Raw genomic sequence first — 26,170 nt, forward strand, 5'->3', positions numbered from 1 at the left:
GACATTTTCAGGCCTAATATTCTATATTTTCAGGTCTCTCTCAGCTCTGAAATGTGTTCTGAGTCCCCTTCTAGATCGGTCCTGCTGTAGTCAGAAGCAGTCAGATGGCTGGTCTGGGAGTCATAAAGACCTGAATTCAAATCTAGCCTCCAACACTTACTGGCTGTGTGACCCAGGACAAGTCACTTAACTGTCTGCCTCAGTTTCCCCCACTGTAAAATGGACCCCTAAACTTGAAGGGTAATTATGAGAATGAAATGAAATGATATTTGTAATGCACTTAGCATGATGCCCGACATGTAAGCACTTAATAAATGCTTGTTTCTTTTCTCTCTTCCATGTTTTAAGGCCCCTTTCAGCTCTGCCGTTCTATATTTTAAAAATCTGTGTTCTAAGGCTGTTTCTTGTTCTATCAGCCTCTCTGGTCTAAGATCTTTGATATTCTATGATTACAAAGCAAGACCAGATCACATTTAAAAAAAATGAGGCTGGGTTGGTATTAAGTCTATGTCCATGAAAGGTCTGCTTGTGTTAAAGACGGCACCAGATTTGTTTGGGGTCATCTCTGAATGACTGGTCCTCTTTGTTGAAAAAGCTTCCTAGTGACTAAAGCAGCTCATGAGGAGATTGGGCTGCCTGAGAAGGGAGTAGCTCTCCTGTCCCAAGAGGCCCCCGAGGAAAGGGCGACTGAGTGGGTGCTGGGCCCATTGTTCAGGGGACGTTAATCAGGCCTCGGGTGGTCTCTGAGGTACCTTCTGACCTAGAGGTTCTGCACTCCTGAGATCATCAGCATCCCAGGCTATGGTGAGTCCACAAGGGTGTGACTGGTGGGCACCATGCTCCCCCTGGACCCTTGCCCTCCTGGACCCTTGCCCAACTGGACCCTCGCCCTCCTGGACCCTTGTCCCCCTGGGACTCTCGCCCTCCTGGATCCTTGCCACTCCTGGACACTCGCCCTCCTGGACCCTTGCCCCACTGGACTCTCACCATCTGGGACCCTTGTCTCCCTGGGATCCTCGCCCCACTGGACCCTTGCCTTCTGGGACCCTTGTGGGAGCATGGGACACTAGTGCTGAAGTCAGTTAGACCAGCTCATTAAGAGCAGGAAGAAATGAGGGGGCTGGCAGAGAGGCCAGTGTGTGTGCCCAGCTGTGAGACAGGCGCCCCATTGTGCAGGATCTTCCTGCTCTGCTGCCTGCAGCAGCAGCCTGCCAATGTCATTAGGGCCTGCCCACTGACCTGACGCAGGACATGAGCTTGAATCATATTTGTACTTTGTTAGTAAAAACATCATTGAGAATGGCAGGATGTTGGGAAGGTGAAAGAGTCACATTCCATTCATAGAAGACTGGGGCTATAAGGAGGCCTCAGGGGCCTTCTGGGCCAATCCCCCCTTTAACAGGTGTGGAAACTGAGGCTACAGTCCAAGAAGCAGCACCTCCCACCCCCTAGGCAGAAGGCTCAGCAGTGGCAAGAATGCTGGGCTGGCGGTAGGCCTCATCCCTCTTTGTGAAAAGGAGTCTTTAAAAGTTTCTTCTTTTAATTGCTTTAAAGGTGATAGGGACTTAATGGTGCCTTTAATCTTTTCCTAATGGACTTAAGTGGTCTTTTCTCAAACTCCAGATTATGGAAACTCTTTTGGGTGGACGTTCTGGAGCCCTTTCCATTCTGCCTCTATCTGTGTGTCCTTCGTCAAGCTGCTTGACCTTCATGAGGCTCATCTGTAAGGGAAGGGGCCTGAGCCAGGGTGGGACCCAGGACTGCTGCTGGGAAGTGCACAGGCCACCTCCCACTGACCCATCCCTTTCAGCCCCACAATGCCAAGTCTTCACTCTCCCAGTCATCTGCGGGGACCTGATTCCCTATCCCTGATGACAGGAGGCTGGCTTCTTTCCCGGACTGAGGAGGCATGCTAAGTGAATGGGGGACAAGGACTGCTAATGTGCACTGAAGAGAAAAAAGTTCTTGTCCAGGAAGCATCTCTGACGGCAGCTCTGACTCCATGGAAGAAGGAGCATCTTGGAAACAGAACTCCCTCCAAGGTGGGGAGGACACTTGGAAGGACAGAGCCCTACAGAAAAGTCGCTGGTTGGTCCATGTTCTCAAGCCACCCCCCCCCTCAACTGCCCCCCACATCAATATCTAAAGAAGTATCTACAGCTCTGACAGCACAAGGGGGCCTGAGTTCAAACTCCCCGGAGACTGCCTCCTCACTCTGTGACTTTGGGAAAGGGATTCCTCCCCTTTGGGTCTCCGGTTCCTAAGTGAGGAGTTTATACTAGAAAGGTCCATTCCAGCTCTAAAACTAGGATGCTGGGAGTAGCTAAGTGTGAATGAGAATGGTGACAGAAAGATCATTAATCCCTACTGCTGGTCAGGGGGCAAGTATACACCTGACACATACTGTGTGCTTATGCCAGTAATTAGCATTTATATAGCACTTAAGGTTTGCCAGGGGAAATATAATCTCAAATGAGCCTCCTAACAACCTTGTGGGGTGGAGACTATTATTATCCCCATTCTACAGATGAGAAAACTGAGGTCCATGAAAATTAAGGGCACAAGAAGAAAGGCTTTGAGTTGGGTCCTCTGCTTCCAGACCCAATACTCTCACCACTCTTCCAAGCAAAATGGATTGAATGAATCTAGTAAAACCTTTAAAAGAGGCCAGTCACGTGTTATTAAGGCTTCAGGCGGGGAAGTTTTAGTAAAATAATTCTGAGAAAATCCTAAGTGTAGCTGCTGAGCCCCTTGAGACCCACACGGGGCTGCCCCTTAAAATTATGATCATTTCATGCTTTGCAGAGACAGGTGGGGAAGCATGTCAGAGAGTGGCCCCATAAAAAGAAAACCAAGGCAGAGACAAATGCCCCGACACGGCCTCCACCATAGAAGGGAAAATCCAGGGCTGGGGTCATGCGAAAACTGCTAACAAACCATTTCGACATATGGATTGAATTGACTGATCGGGAGGATGATGACCTTAAATGCTGGTTGACTGATTGATGAGAAACTTAGTCCAAACTTTTCTCCCATTAAAAGGTGGTTCCACCTTCCAAGGAAAGGTGAATGTCTGAGTGCTGCACGGCTACTTCACTGCAGACTTAGAAGTCGGGGTTTCTCCAGGCTTCCAGTCCACTTTACTGATAAGGAAAGTGAAGCCTGGACAGAAAAGGTCACACAGAAGAAAGAGGCCAAAGATGTCTCCTCCAGTCAAGGAGACTCAAACCCAGATCTCTGGTTACAGGAGAGCCCCAGGGCTCTTTCCACTTCCTGGCATTACACATTCATCACAACTCTACAGTGGGCTGTGTGAGGGTGCTTGTTTTACAGAGGAGGAAACCAAGTCACAGAGACAGTAAGCCCAGGATTCTGGATTTCAGACAGACATGGCCTGCTTGTTGGTGGTTTTGAACATATTCTGAGATACACCTGATTGTAGGACGCCACCCCTTGGCACATGACTTAGAAAGGTTCCCCAGCTTGCTTGTATCTCTGCAGAGCTCATAAATAGGCATAATTTACACTTAGATCATTCTGACTGCAAGACAGACATTCAATTCACTATACCATACTGGCCCTCAAAATTTCTGGCCTAAGGACCCCTTTCCACTCTTAAAACTTATTGAGGATCCCCCCTCAGCCACACACACACTGCCACGAGAGCTATATTTGTGTGGTTTATATGTATTGATAGTGTTGCTATATTAGAAAATAAAGCATCTTATTAAGGTGAACATAGTTTTGACCTCACAGTTGCCGTAAAAGCATTTCAAGGACCTTGAGGGGTCCCCAGACCACACGTTGAGAGCCCCTGGCCTGGTCCCTGCTTACAAGAATCACGAAGTCTAGGGTGTGTCCCCTCCCTCTGGGTCTGGGTCTGAGTTCAGGCCGGAGGACCCCGTGGGCTTTTCTGTGCCAGACTGTGCCCTCTGGTCTCACGCTCTGGAGCCGACACAATCCCTTCCCCAGTTCATAGCCTCCCCCAGCAGCAGATGACACAGCTATAACACCCATGACACATAAACTACTCACAAGAACTTAGGACAGGCTGGTTTGAAGTTTCCTGGCAAAGGAGCAGAAACCTGAATTGGCAGAGACGGGGCCAAGTAGGAGCCCTCGACTTCAAAAGGTGAACGTTGAAAACAGAAGAGGAAGTCTGTGGCTGCTCGAGCCCTTCCCCTAAGCCTCCCCCTCCTCAGCTGCGGCACTTCCCCCCAGCCTCTCTGGCTTCTGTAAGGCCCACCTCCTGCAGGAAGCCTTCCGAGCCCCTTCCCTCTGCTATTCATTGTCTGTTTGCTTCATAAACATGTGTTTGCATGCTGCCTCCATGAGCAGACTGTACGCTCCTGGGGGCAGGGGGCGTCTTTGGCCTCTTTTTCCTGGTACATAGTAGGGATGACTCACTTCCTATCTGTCTTGTAAATAACGTGTTTGTGCACGTTTGTTTACATGTTGTCCCCTAGGAGACTGCAAACTCCCCGAGGACAGGGACTGTCTTTTTCAATTAGTACACAGTAGGTGCTTAGTAAATGTTTTATGATTAATTGAATGAGTTCAAACAAATGTTTAAGGGTCTAACAAAGCCCAGGAGTACAAAGATGGTCATAATATTCATATAGGCTTTTAAATAAGGAATTATATTTCTTTTTATTTATATAGGCATTTGAGTTTTGCAAAACACTTAACACACATTCCCTGATTTGGTGCTTCCAACAACCCTATTGGCTTATCTCTTTTTACAGATGGGGAAACAGAATGGTTCAATGATTTGCCAGACATATGGCTAGAAAGTGCTTGAGGCAGAATTTGAACACATATTCCTTCTGATTCTTTCACTACTTTTCCAAGGTGACTGTTACAAACTAGAAGGGGACCCAGACTGCTTTCAGTTAGCATACAGTCTAACGTCCAAAGAAAGGCTGACAAAGGGAAGCAGAAGGGGACAGGAGAAAGAATATTGGCCGTGTGATCAGAGGATCCTGTGCCTTTGACATTTGTTTCCCCAGTGACCATGGGCAATTATTTAACCCCTCTCAGCCTCAGTTCCCTCATTTGTAAAAGCAAAGGTTGAGGATCCTATGATACGAGAGCTGGACAAGCTCAGAAAACTCCAGGTTAAGTATTATGAGAATGTAAAATGGGAGAGAGCACTTTCGTGGTGACAGTCAAAGGTCAAGGAAAATTACATAGAGAAGAAAACTGGGCTGGGGCTTTACTTGGGTGTTGATGGGAGGCAGGGGCTTCAAGAAATGGATGTGAGGTGGGAGGGTTGGTGATTCCAAGTCCAATATGGTGGAGCAAAGTTATGGTGATGGGCAGGGGAAATGGAAATTGGGAATCTGGAAAGGGAGGATGTTTGAATGCTCTGTTTCTGATCAGAATGGAGGCTGGAGCCAGAATTTACAGACCCTTAAATGCCAGGAGGAAGATCTTAAGTGGGGAGCGCCCTAAGGTTTGTCATTAGACAAACTGTGCATGAAGAACCTGGTATTGGGAAGAATGCTGGCTGAGCTGGGGGAGGACAGAGGTGTGGGGTGAGGAGAGGGGCTGGAGATGGGAGGATGGATGACCAGTTAGGAGGCTGTTACAGCAATCTTGGCATAGAGAGATGAGAGCAGGAATTACATTGGCTACAGAGGGAACAGAAAGAATGGGATGGATGGAGAGATGTAGTTTAGAGAGAATGACCAGGATCTGGTGACCAATAGGAGAGGGGCAGGGAGAGAAGAGAGAAGGGGCCTCAGTGACCCTGAGTTTGGGAGCCTGGGGGGCTGGCCAGGTGATGATACACTCAGCAGAGACAGGAAGGCAAGCGGAGGGGGAGGCTCTGTGGGGAAGATGGTGAGTTCAGTTTTGGATTTCAAGTCTGACCTAATGTTAAAGACTCTTGAATCCCCTGCTGTTATAATGGAGGAAACTGAGACCCAGAAAGATTCAGTGACAAAGTCCAGCATCACACAGGTGATGAGGACAAGTGGCAGGATTAGAACCCAGGTCCTCTGAACGGAATCCAAGACTCTTTCTACTGCACATACTGTCTCACATGTTTAGTCTGAGGTACCATGGGGCATTCAAATGCACAGCATCTCCCTCACTTAGCCTAGACGTAAACTCCTTGAGAGCAAAGGTTCTCTTCCTTCCTCCTTCCTTCCTTCCTTCCTCCTTCCTTTCTCCCTCCCTCTCTCCCACCTTCCCTCCCTCCCTTTTTTCCTTCCTTCCTTCCTTCCTTCCTTCCTTCCTTCCTTCCTTCCTTTCTTTTGCGTTTCACCCCACCGCCCCTCCCCCTCTCTCTCCCTCTCTCTCTCTCTCTCTCTCTCTCTCTCTCTCTCTCTCTCTCTCTCTCTCTCTCTCTGTGTCTGTCTCTCTTTCTCTCAAGTGTTTAGCACAGTCTCTCACAAAAAATAAGTGCTTAATAAATGCTTGTTATTTGGTTGACTGATCTGGGTGGAAACGTCTGTACAGCAATCAGAGATGTGGGACTGAAGTTCTAGAGGGAGATGATATCTAGTTATAGCTAAATAGAGTCATTCACCTGAATGTGATCATGGAAGCTATGGGAGGGGCTCAGGAGAGAGGTTAAGAGGCCTTAGGGTGTAGCCATAATTATGAGGCAGGAGGAGGAAAATTAAGCAGCAGAGGAATCTGAGGCAGAATGGTCCCAGTGGTAAGAGAACTGAGAGTGAATGGTTTGATGCCAAAGGAAGAACGTCTCCCAAGAGGGAGGCAGTGGTCATCAGTACCCAGTTCTGGAGACAATCAAGGACAAGGAGTTATCTACTGAGTTATTATAGAGGGTTGGGATCAGTGACAGTAGAGGGGGTTCCCACAGTGGGGAGTTCCCCATTCTGACAAAATCGCAAATGACTCACTACCCCAACTCAATCAGGTCTTCTTTCTTTCCACGAATGAGAGAATAATGACAAGTCCCCCTTGCCCACCATGAGATCTCTGTCTAGAGTCTAGTTTTACATGGAAGTTAATCTGTTTCCCTTTCTAAATTAGCTGGGAGTGGAATTCTAGGGGGAAAACAGGAGCATTAGCCAGAAACGAAAGACAGAACAATGGTAAAATAATTAGACAGCTCAGCTACAGACACAACTGTGACGGAAAGGGACCACAGAGCAGACACAACATGAACAGATTAAATAAACACCCAGTCCAGCTCCCAACAGCCCCGGCCAATCCCTGAAGGGTTCAGGTCCTGGCTCCACAGGAAACAGACTTTTCCAGAGAAAGGTAAACCACACACCCAAGTGCCAAACCAAATAAAAGGCCCTGTTTCCCAACAGCAGTATACGAAACTAGCAATGGAGAAAAGAACATTTGCTGTTTTGAGGTCTCTCCCTTCCCTGCCCATGACTCTAGGACTGGTCTAGGAGCCAGGTTTCAGTCCCAGAAAGCTCCCGGGGAAGGGAGAGGGAACCACGGGAAGAGGCATGATTTCCTTTTAAACCCAATCAAGTGAGGCAAATGGTCAAAAAGAGGAAACTGGGAGCCTTACAGATGGGACACAGGCATGGCGGGAAGAGTTCTGTGTGAGAGCCAACATGGGGGCACACTGCCCTTTCCTACCCTGGGCAGTGACGTAAATCACAGAGACTATCGCTTACAGGCGAGGATGACCAGCTTCGGGGGCTGTTGACTCTTTATGGCTCCAAAGACAATTGAATTTGAAAATAAAATTGTTCTATGTTGAAAGAAAGAACAGAGGGAGGAAGAAAGAGAGAAAGGCAGAAGGGAAGAAAGGAGGGAAAAAGGAAGGAAGGAAGACAGGAAAGTCAACAAAGAAATCTGTTCTCATTGCGACTGGATTCTAGTTCCAGCTATTCTGCCAAACACCTATGTGTAGGCCTCAGTTGTTTCATCTGTGATATGGGGATAACAATATTTATACGACTTTCCTTTGAGGGTTGTTCTGGAATCAAGGGCAATTATTTTTGTAAAGTATTAAAATGGAGGTGAGTTATTGTTATCTCTATGGTTACTTTCATCTCCTAGATGCTATGAATCAATGATCTATTGGCAGAAATTTCTAAAAATAGAATCAAATTCATTATTTCCTCTTTGTCTTGACCCTGGGTTATATATTAGGGAAGAAATCACAGACGCTGGAATTAAAAGGTCACTGTGTATAGAGGCCCACATGAGGAGGCCAAATTCTTACTTTCATCCCTGGTGTTCTAAGAGGAATATTGTCTTCTGGGCTAGAAGAGCAGTTAGAAACCATCCAGTCCAACCCTCTTATTTTACAGATGAGGAAACTGAGGGAGGGAGGGAGAGAGAGGAAGGAAAGGAAGGAGGAAGGGAGGGAGGGAGAGAGAGACAGAGACAGAGACAGAGAGAGACAGAGAGACACACAGAGGGACAGAGAGAGACAGAGAGAGAGAGGATATGAGTGGCCAAGGCCACCCAGGTAAGAAGTGGCTAAGCCAGGACTGGAACTTTGTAACTTTCCCTCTCCTACCTCAAGAATGTCTTAGCTTTCCAGAAGACTAAAGGTACACACACACACACACACACACACACACACACACACACACACACTCACACACACACACAGAAAACAGAAATCAAATGCCATCACCACGCCCACCCCCATCAGTTTTCAGACATGGACATCATTAAGTTTCTTGGGAAGCAGGTATAAGGGAAAGCTTTGATGGGTCGTCATTCAGAAAGTGACCCAGTCTGCAAAGAGGAAGTACTAAGATTATGCCAAAGACCCCTGAGGAACAGGATTCAGCAGGTGTGTTGAAATGCAGCACTGTCCAAATCAGCTACAGCTTTCCCTGTTGAAAGAAAAGCCAGAAGCATGGTCCAGCCAACAAAAACACCAGCCCTGCCCCAGGAAATGTAACTAGGAGTAAATCATCCTCACTCTATGGCCAGGAAGAGCCAGCAGAAGCAGAAGCTGCAGGCAGTCTAGATGACAGACCCTTGAAAACAGGTCAAAAGACTGGGGAGGCCGGTGTAGACCACCAGGCAACATCTTCAGACCCTCCTTGGGGGTTCTAAAGGTGACTGTCTTAAGACATTGCCTGTGGGATGAGAGAGGTCCCTGGCCTTGCAAGCATAAGTCACGAGCTCCTCTCTCTGCTCTGACACTCAGCAGCTGCATAACTGCCCAGTTCTGATAACATTTCACCTTTGTCAGTCTTAGATCTCAAGCTGGTGATGGCAACGATGCCACTCCTTCTTCATGCTGCTGCCTTCCCTTACATGCCAATGGCTGCCAAATGGTAGGCACTGAATAAATCCTTGTTAAAGGACCGATTCATGCACCTGACCTCAGGAGGCTGCAAGCTTTCTTCCAGAAAGTCGTTCAAAAGAACCCTGGGCCCAGCCCATCACTGGCCACTCTCTATCAATATTGCATGAAACGAAATCCTTGAAAACACCTAGAAATCCCATTTCTAACCTCATGCTGAGCTCAAGCAAAGGACTGAGCAAACCACTGAGGTCAGCAAGAGAAGTCTTGGTCAAGATTGGGGAAATCTGTTGGAAATCCCCATGAGAAAGCAAAGTACTTAACAAAACCAAAGCAACTGAAAACATCTGGGTCCTTACACACACACACACACACACACACACACACACACACACACACTTCCAAAAGCCCCTTCATTTAACTCTCACTTCTCTCTTCTCTTGTTTAAATGGTACATAGCTAGGCTAGAAGCAAATGTGGAGTTTCACGAGATATCCAAGACAGAACTTCGGTTCTTGAGAGCCCTTAATCTTAGGCAGACATAAACACTCCTGCAAATAACTGGAATAGGAGTTAAGGGAGTCACTGATAAGGGAAGAGAGGTGGAGAAGGTCTGTCAGCAAAGCCACATGAGGGAGATGGGAATTCCAGAAGGGTGGACCGATGGATGGTACATTTCAGGGCTGAGGTACGGCCACCAATGTGGAGCCATCCAGACAGATGTGTTCTAGGCAGTGGAATGAGGAGAAGGGGGGTGGCTATCTGTACTCATTCTCAGGAGACAATAAAACCCTTCCCGACCTTCTCAAGCAAATTTCTGTTCTTCCTCAATCTCCGCCTGGAAGCAGTTTCGACAAAATTGAAAGCTCAGTGAACAGAATGATCACAGAGTCATAGCTCCGGACCTGGAAGACTGGCCAGGCTCCCAGAGGCCGTCTATCCTGATGTCCTCACTTTAGAGATGAATATACTGCAGCCTAGGAAAGTGAAATGATTCAGTCTAGGAGGCAGTAAACTTCAGAAGCGGGTTTGAGCCCAGCTCTTTCTGACTTCGGAACCAGTTTTCTTTCATCCTGTTCAGCTGCACAAATGGGTCATTTTACACAGGAGGAAACTAAGACCCAGAAGGAGCGATCTGTATGTCCAGACCATTGGTGACTATGTGTAGAAATGCTCTATTTAGTGACAGTGAGTAACCCCACAGTATGGCTCCTTTTCAGGGATGTTACAAGCTAAGATATCAATGTGAAGGAAGAGGGGCATTTCCCACACCTCAGACTTCATTCCAAGCCTTCCAGAAGGGGAGCAGAGAGGGCCCTGGGAAGTGTGTGAGTCACTGGCCTGGGAGATGCCCCTCTGTCAGCCTTAGTTTCTTCATTGGCAAAACAGCAGGGATGTTCGAGTTGCCCTTTTGGTGGCCACTGGGGTAAGGACTTGTACCTGGCATCAGAGGACCTGCCTTTGAATGTGGTTTTGTCACTTGACCCCCATTTGCTACAGGGCAACTCACTGGATCTGGCTAGGCCCCAGGCTCCTCATTTCTACAATGATGAAGGGAGGCCTAGACCGGCTCTCAGGCTCCCTAGTCCAGGTCACACCAAGGTTTGGTCTGCTCCAGCAGTGGGCCTCGAGGGGATCAGAGCACTGTCAGGGCTGGCAGCCTATGCTGGAGAAAGTAATCTGATAGAATGTTCATTTTACAGATGAGAACACCAATACCAGAGAGAAAAAATAGGTCTCAGAGTTGGGAAATGACCCTGCTTTCAGCTTCTGTGTGTGTCAAGGTAGAAAAACTACACACATACAATGACAGTCTCTCTCTCTCTCTCTCTCTCTCTCTCTCTCCCCAACAGTGATTTTTGTACTTAAAAAACCCAGATTCTTTAAAATACCAATTGCCACTACCTCTTCAGAATAATAATTCAGTTCCTGAATCCCAGTAGACTTAATTGGTCTAAATAACTTCGGCCCTGACAGCCGCACTCAGTCTTTGCCTCCTCCTTCCCAGCTCTCTGCTGGAGGCACTCACATCAGGTCACCACGTGGCTATCACCAGAGCAAAGGAACCCAGAGGCTGCTGGCTCTCAATGTGGATGAAAGCCCCCACCCCCTTCTGAGGAGCTGTAGTGGTGAAGGCCTGAAAAGGAGGCTCCAAACCAAGGGTCCCTGTCTACAGTCACTTCTCTCAACGTTAGTGTCCCAGAGCTTTTTGACTTTTGGTCGATGTCGGTCTTAAAGTTGGAAATGACTGTCCTGGGAGAAGTGAGCAGTCTGACTGTGCACTTGTAAAACAAAACACACACACATAGCCACTTTGCCAAGAACAAACAACAGTGCTGTCCTGGACATCTCTTTGTCTTCCCCGTGTCCCAAACATGGAAGGGTGCTTTCCTTGCAGACCAGCCCGGGTGTTTGAAAGCAAGTCAAACACAGGAAGTTACGGAAGGAGACAGAAGAGCTTGGCATCAGCCAAGGGAAGCATCCTTCACAAGGGGCACAGTGGAGGGGACTGGCTGGCTCCTGGAACATGCCCAGGGTGCCTCGAGGCACATATGCAGTTGGCCGGCTGCCTGCCCTCCCCTGTGCTGCAGTAACTGGATGCCCAGGAGTTTACTCTCCCCTCCTCTGAAGTAGCAAGGCCTTGTTTCAGTGTGGGGAGCCTTTTAGTCACAGAAAGATTCCCCTCTCCACGGCGAAAAACCCGCTTCCCTGACCCCTTCCCAGGGAACAAAGATGGCGCTGTGGGATGATTCTGGCTGGTATTCTTGACAAAGAAAGCAACCAGCACAACATAATCCCAGTCATGCGAGGGGACTTCACCACCAGTCCCATGGGGGGGTCCGGCTTCTCGACTGCTATTCCCCCGAGAGCACGCCCGCATGATCTCAGACATGAAAGTGTGATCATTCCGTTGACTTTTCCAGGCCAAGGGGGATGCTGCCATTAAAAGGGCATATTTCTCAGATGCGGAGGCCATCAGGCCAGAGATCTGCACCCACCACGGGAATATCTGCACTGTGTTAGTGTTTGCAAAGTCCATACATGATCTCATTTGGTGATGATGTTAACAACAGCTAGCAATTATAAGGAACTTTAGGATTTACAAAAACCTTCTGTACACACATATGTGTATAGCATACATATGAATGGACACATGTAGTGCATGCCTATAAGCATGTACATTCATACATATTTATCTACATGTCTGTATAGATATACAATGTGCAGACACACATATATAAATACATAATCTGTGTGTGTATAAATGTCATGTGATCCCTGCAACACCAAAACTATTATCAGTCCTTTGTAATGTGAGGTTTTTATGGGGGGAGGGAACTCCAGCTTCTGGAAACTCCCTCCACCAATGCACATTTGTAACTTGGAGTCCCAGAGCTGGTAAAGGTGATGGTTTGTTCTGGGTCGCACAGACAGGATGTAGAACCCTGACTCCAAGCCAGTTGCTGGATTCATTATGCCATGGGTCCTTTTGATTTTACAGATAGGGAAAGTGAGATTTGTTAAAGAGAAGTGACTTGCTTAGGATCCCAGACCTGCTAAGTGTCATGGGTGGATTTGAATCCAGCTCTCTCTCCCCTAAGCTTAGCACTCAAATAACTGTCTTTGAAGCAAAGTCAGGAAGAAGTTTAGCAACAAAGGACGATTACCTTTCCTACTGTTGGGTTAGTTCAGTTTGAATAAGACCAATGCCCTGTTTGTGATACCCCATTTTCCAGAAAGTTGGGTTGTGACATAATCAGTGTGACTGATTACAGTTTTTGTTTTTGATCAGGAATAACTCACTAAACTTTCACCAGCAAAACTGTTGGATGAGAAAGCAGAAGCAGAAGAAGCCACACACTATTTGTGAGCCATTATTAGGCATTAAGTTATCAAGGCAAGCCTTCTCTGGTCAATGTGCCCGTTAAACCAGAATGACTCAGGAAAGTTACCACCAAGCTTACTGACTCCAGAATGAGCCCTGCCTGACTTTGTAGTTACAAGAACCAGGTTCAAATCTTATCTCTGCTGCTCAGTATTTGTATGGCCTCGAGAAGGTCTCATTCCTGGGCAACAATTTTCTCATCTATCAAACAAAGGGGATGGACCAGGTGACTTCCAGGCCCAAGTCTATGGTTCCCAGCAAACTAGGAAATAGTCGTGTAAATTATAATTATAATTATTACTATTACAACCATAGCAGCAACATTCATAAAGCCCTTTAACGTATCTCATTTCATCTCACAACAACACTGGGTGGTTGCTTACTTGCAATCATGGCGTAGGGCCAGGTCACTTTAGAAAAGACACGTAGAACCAGTGTGTGTCTTGGGCAATGTTGGAGGGTCTTTCGGATGTGCCCATAGCCGCCCGACCTCCTCCAGGGAGGTGGTGTTACTGACATTCCCAGGACACACAGAGGAGTCTGACATCAGTGTGGTTACCTTCTCATGTCCCCTGTGAGGTAGGCTCTCACGTGGGGAGGGAGGGTAGATGATAGGACCAGATGCACAGAATGTGTCAGAAGATTAGGGCTCACAGTCAGTCCTGACCAACTGGGTGCTGCAGTTAGCAGACCAAGATACTCCCACCAATGAAGAAACTACCCAAGAGACAGCCATGGAGGCCCATGTCACAATGCAAAGAACACAGGCTCCAGCGTCAGAAGACGCAGGTTCAAATTTCATCCCTGACATTCACCAGCCGTGCATGTAAACTTCTTCAGAAAGTCATCTATTTCCCTGGGCCTCAGTCTCCTCAACTGTACCATGCAGGGAGTGGACTAGACAGCCTCCGAGGTCCCTCCTAGCTCTAGACCTATAACCTATAAGGAACATCAGAGGCTCCTGTATCGGTCGCCCACATCTGACTTGCCTTTAAGGTAGGACCAGGCATCAGTTGTGGTGAGTCGGCTCAGTCATTCACAGGACTGGAGTCCAAGGGACTTTGGCTCAAACTCTGGCTCTGATAACTTCCTCATTTAAAGTTTGCAAAGCACTTTCCACTGCATCTCAGCTGGTCCTGGCAAAGAGGTGCTCCTCTCCCTATGTTAGAGATGAAGGAAAGCAAGTGCACAGCGTGCCCAGGGTCACAGAGCTAGGATCTGAACTCAGGTCTTCCACGGTGCAACTGCTTCTCAAAGGTCCAAAAGGAATATGGAGAATTCTGTTATGGACTCTTTTAAAAACCAAGCAAGAGGAAATAGTGGGCCACTGCTTTAGAGGGAATCCCTTGGATGTGTGCATGCACCGCAATGTTCCTTTGGATGTTTAAGTTCACATCTGTCTGTAGCTGGACTAGTGGCACCCTGAAGGATTGAAAGTGCAGTCAGGCTGGGTCCATGACCAGATCAGACCCTGTCTGCTCTCCCATCTCCGTGCCTTTGAAAATGCTCTAGCGGGGGAGTCTCCTGGGAGACCATTCATGGCAGTTCAGGAAGTCATCCCTCTGATGTTCTCACCAAGAAAATCTGAGGAGCCTGCTTGGGTTTCTCTGAATAAGGCCGGGAGTGGGGAAACCCACCTTCCTGGGGCAGTGTGTCTGTGGGGCTTCTCTCTGAGCGTGGTGTTGTCGCAACCTTGTACTTTCCTGACTCAGTCAGTCAGGAAGGAGACAGGAAACCCGCGTCCCCCTCCCAGCAGTGGGGCCATTCCCCCTATCGGCCACCTCTGACGTGCTCGGGCTTGGGCGACACAAGGTCAGACACTCAGCCTGGCTGAGGTCAGGAAGACAGGTCGCTGTTTATATGGTTACAGGAGGGGGAATCATGCCCAGGGAGCTTACTTGCTTTCTTCCTTTCCCTGCTGGGTCTCTTTCCGTTCCTCTTTTCTAGTGGGGAGCTTACACATCCTGTTTTCAAAACATCTGATGATTTGGCCAACGAACGGCCTGGGCTCCAATGGGCTTACCTCACTTGGAGGCCCAGACAATTCTTTTTCTACAGAAGGGGACAGGATATTGAAAGTTAGAAATTAGCCAGCATTGTGACGCCTTTGGTGGCCCTTAAGAGATTGGCTCGAGGCTCTCCTGACATCCTTTTGCACCTTGAAAGACAATGCCATAGCGTCAGAAAAGGAGTTGAATATATTCCGGCCATTTAGTATTTTAATTTCTATAATTTGGAAAGGGGCAGCTGTGAAAGCCATCAGTGGACCTTCCTCTGAGATCATGCTCAAATCCATTTGGTCTGTGGCCAAATCCTGGTCTCAGGGGTTGGCCACTGGGAAGAGAAGCTCTCACAAAAACCAGGATTTCTACAGCTCTGTCTCTGAGAGTAGCCCTGGGGAAATCTCTCAGGGACACCTCCCCCTGAATGGGACAAGAGGGCTAAGAGGGCAGTGCCTCTCTCTGCCAGGATGAGACCTTTGGATGCGGAGCCACCCGTCTCAGGTGTGAGTGTCAGCCCTAACCTTCACTGGTTCTGTGACCCTGGGATAGTCACTTAATCTCTGAGCCTCAGTTTCCTGATCTGTAATGTAGGAATGAGAGTGCTTGCATGCCTAAATGTAGGGAGTTGTTGTGAGTAAATGGAAATATTAGTATCATCATCAGGATTCTACTATAAACAGCATGAGCACCACCTCCATGACACACGTGCAGAGAGCTTGGACCAGTTGTGCCAGGGTGCGCCGAACACTTTGTCCAGGCTCCACATCCACCTATGAGAGTGACGACAATGACTTCTAGCATTGTCTGACTGAACTCAATGAGATAATAACAATGGCAATGACTTTAACCCTTGTGCAGTCATTTTTTCAGTAGTCTCCGACTCTTCATGACCCCATTTGAGGTTTTCTTGGCAGGGATACTAGAGTGGTTTGCCATTTCCTTCTCCAGCTTATTTTACAGATGAGGAAACTGAGGCAAACAAGGTGAAGTGACTTGCCCAGGGTCACACAGCTAGGAAATGTCTGAGGCCAGCTTTGAGCTCAGGAAGAGTTTGCCGCTAGTACTGGCTCACTGTACACTATGGCGCCATCTAGCTGTCCCATCTCCTCCTCGTGGCCATCATCATCATCATCATCATCATCACCACCATTATCATCATCACCATCATCATCACCATCATCATCATCACCATCACCATCACCATCATCATCATCACCATCACCACCACAATGGCAATAATAAAAAGCACCTTAAGGTTCACAAAATATTTCACAGCTTTAAAACTATGATTTTATTATTCTGAGAGTGGCCAAGTATTGTTGATAACATGACACAAATGTAATTAATCCCCACTGCTGGTCAGTGGGAAAGTATATCCCCGACATACAGTAGGTACTAAATACTAGTAGCTAGCTTTTATACAGCACTTAAGATCTACAAAGAACTTTCCATACATTATTTCCTTTAATTCTCACAACAACCCTATGATGTAGGTAGGTACTGTTATTAGTCCCATTTTACAGATGAGAAAACTAAGGCAGGCAGAGGTTAAATGACTTTTCCAGGGTCACATGTCTAAAAAGTACCTGAGGTAGGATTTGAATTCAGATCTTCCTGACTCTGACTGCCCCAAGTACTCTCCTCTCCGTACTTCCTACTAAACAAAAGGGGAAAGAAAGAATCCTTTGATAGTTTCTATCTATATGACAGTGGGCTAATATTATACTTAACTTCCCTAGGTCTCAGTTTCCTTTTCTGGAAAATGAGGGGTTTGGGCTAGATGGCCCCTGAGGCTCCTTCCAGTCCTAGAGCTATGGTCCTACATTCAATGTATAATGTACAAGAAGGGGCACTGAGCCATCCAGGATATTTATTGCCAGTAGTGGAAGGGGCCTCAGCGGCCTCTAGTCTAGCTGTTTGTAAAGAAAGGTTCCCTCTCCAGAATCCCTGATACCTGGACAGCCAGGCTTTGCCCCCAGACCCCTATCCCATTCCCTCCCAGGTCAGATGTGCATCTTGGGGACCATCCTGGCTTTGAGGGAAATGTTTTCGTTTGTTTCCTGTTTTTTAATGACATTGAATCATTCCTATTCAGTCATTTGGGGTTCTTCTTCTAAACTTCTCTGAAGAATCTAAACTGGCAATTATTTGGATCATTTAGACTTTTTTGGGGGAAAAGCCAGTGGGGAAAATTCCAGGGTTTATTTTTGCCTTCAGTCTGGTAGGAGGGTTTACAGAATCTAAATCATAGATTTGGATCTGGAAGTAACATTACCGGTGATCTAGTCCACTCCTTTCATTTTACAGATGAGGAAATTGAGGGAACTTGTGACTTGCCCAGGATCACTCTGCTAGACAGTGTCAGAGGTAGAATTAGAATTCAGATCTTCTTGACCGAAGTCCAGTGCTCTGCCTATGCCAAGTAAGTGGGGCCATTTTGCTGGACTGTCCTTTCTACAGGTTTTTCTTGGCTGAGGCACAGAGAGCCCAGGGGAGTCTCCTGCCCTGAGATCTGAGCTGCTCATCTCACCAGCATAAAGCTTGGCTATCTCTTTCGTGCTAGAACCTGGGTAACTCTCCTTGTTTCCTGCACAGCAGCTAGTGAAGAGTATCAGAAACTGGACATGAAGCAGAAGGCCAGGACTGGTGAGAAAGTCTCTGCTGTCTCTGTCTCTCTCTCTCTGTCTCTCTCTGTCTCTGTCTTTCTCTCTCTCTTTCTTTCTTTCTCTCCTTCCTCCCTCTCCTCTTCTCTCTCTCTGTCTTCTTTCTCTCTCTCCTCCCTCTCTGTCTCTCCTTGGCCCCTCTCCCTCTCTGCTTCTCTGTCTCTCTCTCTGTCTCTCTCTCTGTCTCTGTCTCTCTCTCTCTGTCTCTCTCTCTGTCTCTGTCTCTCTCTCTCTGTCTGTCTCTCTCTGTCTCTGTCTCTCTCTCTCTGTCTCTCTCTCTGTCTTTCTCTCTCTCTTTCTTTCTCTCCTCCCTCCCTCTCCTCTTCTCTCTCTCTGTCTTCTTTCTCTCCTCCCTCTCTCTCTCTCTCTCCTTGGCCCCTCTCCCTCTCTGCTTCTCTTTCTCTCTCTGTCCCCCCTCTTTCTTTCTTTCTTCAATTATGAACACCCCCAGGAAAACTGCTAACTGCCTCACCTGCAAAAGAAAGTCAGTGGAAATACTAATGCCTTAATATCCCCGTGGGGTTTACAGTAAGAGAGGCCCTCGAAAGGAGATCTGGAGGCAAGGCAGCAAACCCCAAAGCATGCCCATGGGTTTGAGGCTCAAGTTGTGTGAGTCTAGGAATGTCACTGCCCCTCTGTGAGGTCCTATTTCCTCAAAGGTAAGTGAGGGCGTGGCTCCAGTTGATTGCCACAGTCCCTTTCAGTTCTAACAGTAGTCTAAAATGCCAATCAATCCAAATCTGCTTGCTGCACAAATAGGGAAACTGAGGCCTGAAGATGGAGTGAATGCAGTTTCTCCATCCACACCCCCCTGTGCATGTGCACGCATGTGAGTACACACACACACTCACACATATACAATCCACACATGCACACAGACACACTCACATACATATACACATACACACATGTGTGCACATACACTCTCACACACATACACACTCACACATAGATGCATACACATGCAATATGCACTCATACACACATATGCACATACACAGTCACACATGCACACACATACACACTCACATATGTGCATACACACTCGCACTCTCACACACATATACATATGCACACATATGCACATTCACCTGTGTGCATACATACTCAGACTCTCACACACATATACACACACATACACACACACACAGTATAGGCATGCCCCTTTTCCTGGCTTTTAGCTCACATCCACCGTGACGTGAGGGGAGGAAGTGCCATCTCAATCCTGGGACCGCGAGGGCATCTGAGAGAGCTTTCCCATGGAGGCTGAGCATAGGTAGAAGCGCTGCCAGGGTCTCTCCAGACTCCAGTTACAAAAGGCAGGAGTCTCTCTCCCTCAGGCCTGAGAGAGCCTTGCCTTCCATCTTTAAATAGAAGACTGGGAGCAGAAACCCAAGGGTCAGGAGTCTGAGGAGCCGATTTCAATGCAAACTCTGCTACTTACAGCACCTCCTGGGGCAGGTCCTTTGAACCTCTCAGCCTCAGTTTTCTAGTCTGCAAAATGGGGGATGATATGGGGGGGGGGGGGGGTTGCAACCCAAACCAAACGTGCTGACCATGCATCTCAAATACAAACGTGGATGGTATCATAAGCTGAAATTCTGCTCTTCCTTCCTTCTAAAAAAAGTTAGCGTCAATACATTTACAGGAACTTAGTAATACAAACTCGTCTCCCCCACCAGTTCTTAGAAACCCTTCTACCACAACATCCCCACAAGCCCTTGAACTACTCCCACTTGAATACCTCCAGGCATGGGAAACTCACCACCTACGGAGACAGCCCATTCCATTATTGTAAACAAACCAGCCTCCAAAGGACACTCCCAGCAACCTCCCCTCCTTTTAGCAGACCCCCTACAGAGCATGGGCCACTTGGGTGGTATCTCTGTCTAGGCTCAGCCTCTGTATGCAGGGACTGGAATCTCCCTGAAAGTATCCTAGGGGAAAGTGCCTCACACAAAGTAATAAAATGTCTGGGCAAGCAGGGAGTACCTTTGGCAGGTGTGGACTAGGACCTATCTAGTGCCCCGGGGAGACGTCAGATTAAAGTTCCGGGCAGGTGGGCCTGGGCAGTGAACGACTGCATCCTGGGGGGCAAGAGGGACCTCAACACCCCCCGCTGCCCAAGTATGGAAGTTAGCCTTCCCCAGGAGAAAAGACAAACAGAGTTTGAAACCCTGGCTACATAAATTAGCACTGAAAATCTGGGTGTTAATTAAACAAATGATATAATGACCCCTAATTAAAGCCCTACCAGGGAGAAGTTTTGTTGGGGGATTTATAACACAAAAGTTCTTTGTTGATAGGAGACTTTAATTTCAAAGTCTCCCACCTTTGTGATGTGGGCATTCTGTGAAATAACCCGCTTTTGGAGAGAAGGAAAAGTTTTTCCTTTACTTTAGGCAATTGCAGCATTTTTTTAACCCCACAAATTTTGGAAAACTACAGGGAAGCGACAGTCTTCCTTCCCCCGAGTCACACACCTCCCCTTCTAATGACTTAAATGAAGTTCGGCAAACACTTAACTTACTAAGTGCCTACTCGCCAATCTAGGGAGGTTCTGAGGCTAGACACCCACATCCCAGCACTGTTCAGCTGAAATGGAAGGGATCTTACAGACCACTCAGTCCACCTTCCTCCCTTCACGGAGGAGGAAACTGAGGCGGGGGTATGAGGCTGAAAGGGACTTCACCAAAGTCACCCAGGAGAAGTCGGGCATAGCAGTGCCGCCGCAATTCGGTCAGACATTCTCGCCTTCCTCTCAGCCTGCCTAATGTTTCTCTTTGTGTCAAACAGATAAATACAAATAGGAGACGATAAACATTGTTTTGTCTCCCCGGAAGCTTCTTTTTTTAAAGCCAGCCCTGCTCTGGCCCCCGTGCAGAAGCTAAGGGTCAGTTGGGAGGCGGGACTGAGCCTCAGGTCTCCAGCGTGTCCCTTTGCCCCGGGCTCAGGAGACTGCACGCGGGACACAACGCTCTGCACCAAGGCTCCCCAAGGCGCCCCAGGGTGGCCAGCGCTCTCATCTCTTCTTGTTCGCCAAGAGCCCCTCCAGGAGGCTGTGAAGGGGCGCGCTCTGGCCGGGACGTCCCGGCTCCTTACCTTGTTGGAGGCCATCTCGCTGACCGAGCGGTACGTCTGGATTGTCTCCAGCTGATCCAAGCACCAGTCCAGCTCCTCCAGAGTCTCCATGGCTAACTTTTGGTAGGACTCGTCTGCAAACAAGCACACGGACATGTAGTTAGGTGGCTGCAGACTGTCCATGGCCACGGGGCTGAGGCTTGGGTTGCTGCACGGAACACAGCGCTCCTTCATCATGAGGCCGGCACCTCTCTGGCGCTCTCCGGCCAGGGGGAGGACTAAAGCCCCAGAGGGCTGCGCCTGGGATGCTCCTTGGCCAATACAGTCCCGCCGCCCGCCCCTTCGGCTTGGCCAGGAGGCTGGAGATGTCACTGAGCTCGCTGGCTAGGCACCACTGGGAGAGGAGAAGGAGGAGGAGGAGGGCAGGAAGGAGGCGGGCACTGCCAGCCTCATCTGCATAAAGTGGCTGCTGCTGAGGCCAAGGGAGCGCTGGAGAGGCAGAGCCGCTGCCTCTCCGCCCCCTTGCTCCCCCCACCTTTCTCAGTGCCTTCCTGAGTCAGCAGCCCTGGGCGGTGTGATGTCACTTCGGAGAGGACCGGGGGCTGACCGAGAAACGAGCGGCCACGCGTGGTTTCTCCAAAGGGGAGAAGAGGTTGGGCACAGAAGTCAGGAGGCTCCCGGCTTATTCGCTCCCTCGCTGCCTAGAGTGACCTCCCCAAACTGATCCATTCTAGGAAGGAGTGCACGGTCTCAGGTTCCCAACTCACCCCTTTCCTCAGAATGAGAGGGCTAACTAAGAGGACCCCTTGCTCAGACTTGGGTAGGTGGGAGGGTGGGAAGCAACAGTGCCTGGAGTTGGCAAGAAGTAAGTTTCTGAGCTTGGGGGTCCTGAGGCTCTCATTCTCTTGAACAAAGAGAAAACTTCAGGCTCCCCTTCTGCTGGGGACCCAGAGCTCAAGGAAATCCCGCACTGGATTCCCAGCCAGGGATCTGGAAAGCACCCCGAGCGGACTGCTCTCTGGGCTCAGCCTAACTCCTGGGCTTTTTGCACAGCTGTCTTTAAAAGGGCATCTCCTGAGCAGATTTCTCAATAGGCTTCAACAGAACAAGGGGTCTTTTGTGCAGGAAAAAATTCTTTAGTGTGCAACTGAAAAAAACAAAACAACCCTTGCAACTGTTAATATTTACAGTGCCCTCCCCCCCACAAAAATAAGTTTTATTGATGCTTCTTGTTTTATCATTATGATCAGTTCTGGCAAAACTCCCCAGGCCTTGCGGACACTGAATTCTCCATTCAATCTATTAAGCAACAAGGATTTATTAAGTACCTACTATGTACAAGTCATTATGTTAGAGGATACAAAGACAAAAGTATAGTAGTCCTTACCCTCCTCTAGCAACACAATCGCTTAAGCACAAATACCAAATCAAACAGGCAAACAAAAACACAGGATGTAACCATGCCAGCTGGTTATGTATGTGCCATTCCTCCCTAATAGCCCCCCATCTCTCTGCCTGTTTGGACCATTATTTATTTTTTCTAATTTTCTCTGCACCTTTTTTTTTTTAAGCAATCTTACTAATCTGACTCTTGGCAATCACTTACATCTTTTAATTCATTCTTTATATTGTTCCTTTGGCTCTGTCCTAGTATATATAAATCTTCTGCCTCCTTTTCCCCACTGAATTCCTCTCAGTGAACAATGACATTGGTCTAATCTGGCATCTAAGCACAGGACAGCAGGCACTTAAGAAATGCTTATTGATTGAAGACTGTTATATACTAGTTTACTTAGTCATTTCCAAACAGTGGGCACCTGGTTGATTTGGGGGCAGCTAGGTGTAGGTCTGGAGTCAAGAAAACCTGAATTCGAATTTGACCTCAGACATTTACTAGAGGTGTGACCCTAGGAAAGTCATTTAACTTCTATTTGCCCCAGTTTCCTCATCTATAAAATGGGGATACTAACAGCACCTACCTCTCAGAGTTGTTGTAAAGATCAAATGAGATCATATTGTGAAGTGCTCAACCCATGGTAAACTCTACATAAATGTTAGTTCTTATTTTCTGATCTTTGTTACCACAAAATCTGTGTACTGGAAGGTGCCCAGACTTTTTGTTTCTGTTTTTGCATCACTGGTGCCTATGTCTAGATCATATGGTCAAAGCATGTAGACAATTTAGACATTTTCTGGTGAAATTCCAACCATTATCCAGAAGGCTTGGCCCAATTCACAGCCCCCTCCCACCCCCCCAGTGTGAAATATTAATGTCCCTTTCTTCCCACATCCCCTTCAATAGTCCATCTGTCAATAAGCATTTATGAAGCACTTACTGTATGCTAAGCTGGGGATAGAGAGAGAGGTCAAAGGCAGTTCCTGCTCCCCAAGAGCTCATCATCTGATGGGGAAGAGAGACAGGACAGAGGGGGCTGCTGCCTCTTGACACTCAGGAGCATCTTGGCCGATGTGCAGAGCAGAAAGTCAAATCTCAGAGCTGTTTTAATGTGAGTTTCTGGGAGCTTACATGACTTCCAATGTGTCTGCCAGTTCTAAGTCTACATCCTACAATATTCCTATAAGCATTTGATTTTAAATAAAAAATGTATGGCTGTGTTCGTTCATTCAGCAAACATTTGCAAAGCCCTGCTGAGCATCATGCTAGATGAGGAGAAATTCAGTTTGAGAAAACATGGTCCTGGCCCTCAGAGAGCTTGTGCTCTAGCCTTCAATTCCAATTCAGTATGGAACAGTGGATGGGGTGGGGGGGGCACACTTCGAATAGGGAATGTTTGAGTGAAATTGGCTTCAGGCACTCAGTGTCTTCATCCCTAAAATGGGGTGGGGGGAATAAAAGCACTTACTCCCTCCAGGGTAGTTGAGAGGATCAAGGGAGATGATGAATGTAAAATGCTTTTAAAACCTCAAAGTCTTACCTAAATAACAGCTTTTATTAGTAAATCAGCAAATATGGGAGGAAGCCTCATACAGGGAAAAGAAATGCCCTGAAATCAGAGGACTTGGGTTCAAATCCTGGCTCTTACTGCTGTATCACCAAGCTTGAACAAGTTACTTCTCTCTGGGTTTTAATTTCCCCATCTGTAAAACGAATTAAGAGACAAGCATCCTGGGAATTGATCCAATCAAGGCTCTGACAAGCTTCCTGGAAGCAAAGGGTCTTTCTATGTGGAATCTTGGTGGAGAGGGCTACTGAGGCAGGGCAGCAAATGTTTCCATGAGGCAGCAGAGACTTCACAGGATTTATCATTTCCTCAGAAACTCTTCGATGCCACTTACCACATGCGGCCTCTTGAGCAAGTCTTTCTCTTTCTGGGCCAGTTTCCTCATTTGTAAAATGGAAGGGAGGGGTTCAGCAAGCTGATCTCTGAGGTCTCCTTGGCTCTGACGCCATGTCCCAGGTAGATGTCACTTCTCTCTAGGAAGTAACAAGGCATGGAGAAGCTACCTAGGGGAAAGGCAGAACCAGCTATGGTCCTGTTTGTCTGGAAGGTGGCTTGTGTGAAGGGGAATTTGCTTTCAGTAAATGGCTCTCAAAATGTGTATGCTAAATTAGTCTAATGAAAAGAAAACAAATTATATGAGTAGGATACATAGAGTAGAGGTGCTCTGAGGTGCCTCCCACCTCTAAAGCCTATGAATTGAGTGGGTTATTAAAATAAGAGAGATAGAGCGTGGCATTAGAGGGCTGGGCTCTGTCCTACCTCTGACTTACACTGGCTGCTCAGCTGTGGGCAAATCCCTCTTGGCAATGGGACCATAGGTTTAGAGGGGTGAGGGGATAACACAGCCCAATCTTTTCATTTTACAAGTGAGAAAACTCAGGCCCAGAAAGATGGTGACTTAGCCAAGGTCACAAGTCATAGGGAACAAACCTGGGTTTTGAGTATAAGCTTTTGGGTCAGAGATTTAAAACTGGGAGATATCATAGAGGCCATTTAGTCCAACTGTCTCACTTTACACTTAAGGAAACTGAGGCTGGCTCTGAGAGTTTGAGTGCTTCATCTCCACTCACACAGGCACTACATAGCAAGAGGGATGAAAACATGCTTGCTCCCACAAGACTCTGAGCCCAAGGGTCTCCCATTATAACACCAACTTGCCGCCCCCCTCCATCCTCCCTCCCCCCCCCAAAAAAAAAGGTAAAATGTACATTCCTTATACACAATCACGCCTGGATGTAGCAACCATAAAGCAGTTATTAATGAAATTGTAAAACATTCTAAAAAAAAGAAGTGAAAGCTTCAAGAAAAATGCTACCTTCTTGTTGGGTTATTGAATGTATGTTCGAAATAGGATGGTAAATTTTTAGAGCAGGAAGAGACTTGAGAGATCAACCTTCTAATTGTACACTTGAAGGCAAATGGAACCCAGAGAGGTTAGGGACTTGCCTAAGGTCACACAGCAAGCCTGTGGGAAGGGCCAGGACTAAAATACAGGTTTTCCGGATTCCTGTTACTTCTCCCCTAACAGCCTCAAGTCAAGAAGCATTTATTAAGCACCTACTATGTGCCAGCACTGTCCTATGCCCTGAAATGTTGCTCTGGAGAGCCATAAATAACCTAATGGGTGTGACATTCAAAGCCCTGGGGCAGGCAAAAAAAAAAAAAAGAACTTTTTTTGGTTGAACTGACAGGAATCCCTTGGCCACTGACACCAGTTTCAAAGAATAGTAGTTTTGTTTACCTCCTGGACAAAACTAAACCAGTATAAACAGGAGTTAAAATTCGATTTCCTGTATGTCACTGCAAACCACCCAAACCACAGGAGGTAACTTCCTCAGCCTCTCTCCCTGGGCTCGGGGAGGCTGGGCGATGCTCAGAGCCGGACACAGCTCGGACGTCCACATACCTTCCTCTCTCATTCCTTCTTGGTTCTCCAGGGCTGCCTCAGCCGGCTTCCTCCTGACTCTAGTCTGCCAGAAGCACCCCTGAATTCTGTTCGATTCTTTCTGCAAAGCTTGCTTCTGCCACCCACGGGGAGCCAGGGAGCCCCGTCTCACCGCGAGGTGAGGGTGAGGAGGGCGCAGCCTCCCTTGGCGTGCGCACCTTCGCGCTGTCTAGCACAAGCACACACCACACACTACCTTGGTCTCAGCTCAGTCCTGGCCCCACTAGACGGAGCGCAAGTCAGCCCCCCCAGCCCCAAGCCCTTTTAATAAGCTGATATGCAAACCGCGTGTAAGGCGCTCTGTCATATTTCTCCTTCAGGAGAGTTGGGTTTCCGCCTGTGCCCAACAAAGGAAACACTATAATTATAGCAGCAGATGCACTTTTTCCAAAAAGGAGGCTCCTTGTCTGATACCCCC

At 47.8% G+C, this 26,170-nt stretch overlaps 1 protein-coding gene across 1 annotated transcript in view; it reads right to left on the reverse strand.

Annotated features, from left to right (window-relative positions):
• The window catches only part of LOC138165259 (3',5'-cyclic-AMP phosphodiesterase 4B), a 533,960-nt gene that overhangs the window by 25,767 nt on the left and 482,023 nt on the right, over positions 1–26,170 (reverse strand). Inside the window, exon 7 of the mRNA XM_069093395.1 lies at positions 20,866–20,978. Within this exon, the coding sequence (XP_068949496.1) occupies positions 20,866–20,978 (113 nt within the window). The remainder of the gene's footprint in view (positions 1–20,865; positions 20,979–26,170) is intronic.

This window comes from Petaurus breviceps, unplaced genomic scaffold (assembly GCF_028583685.1).
Source record: "Petaurus breviceps papuanus isolate PSGF00001 unplaced genomic scaffold, PetGlider_PUasm1.0 208, whole genome shotgun sequence".
Taxonomy (NCBI): Eukaryota; Metazoa; Chordata; class Mammalia; order Diprotodontia; family Petauridae; genus Petaurus; species Petaurus breviceps.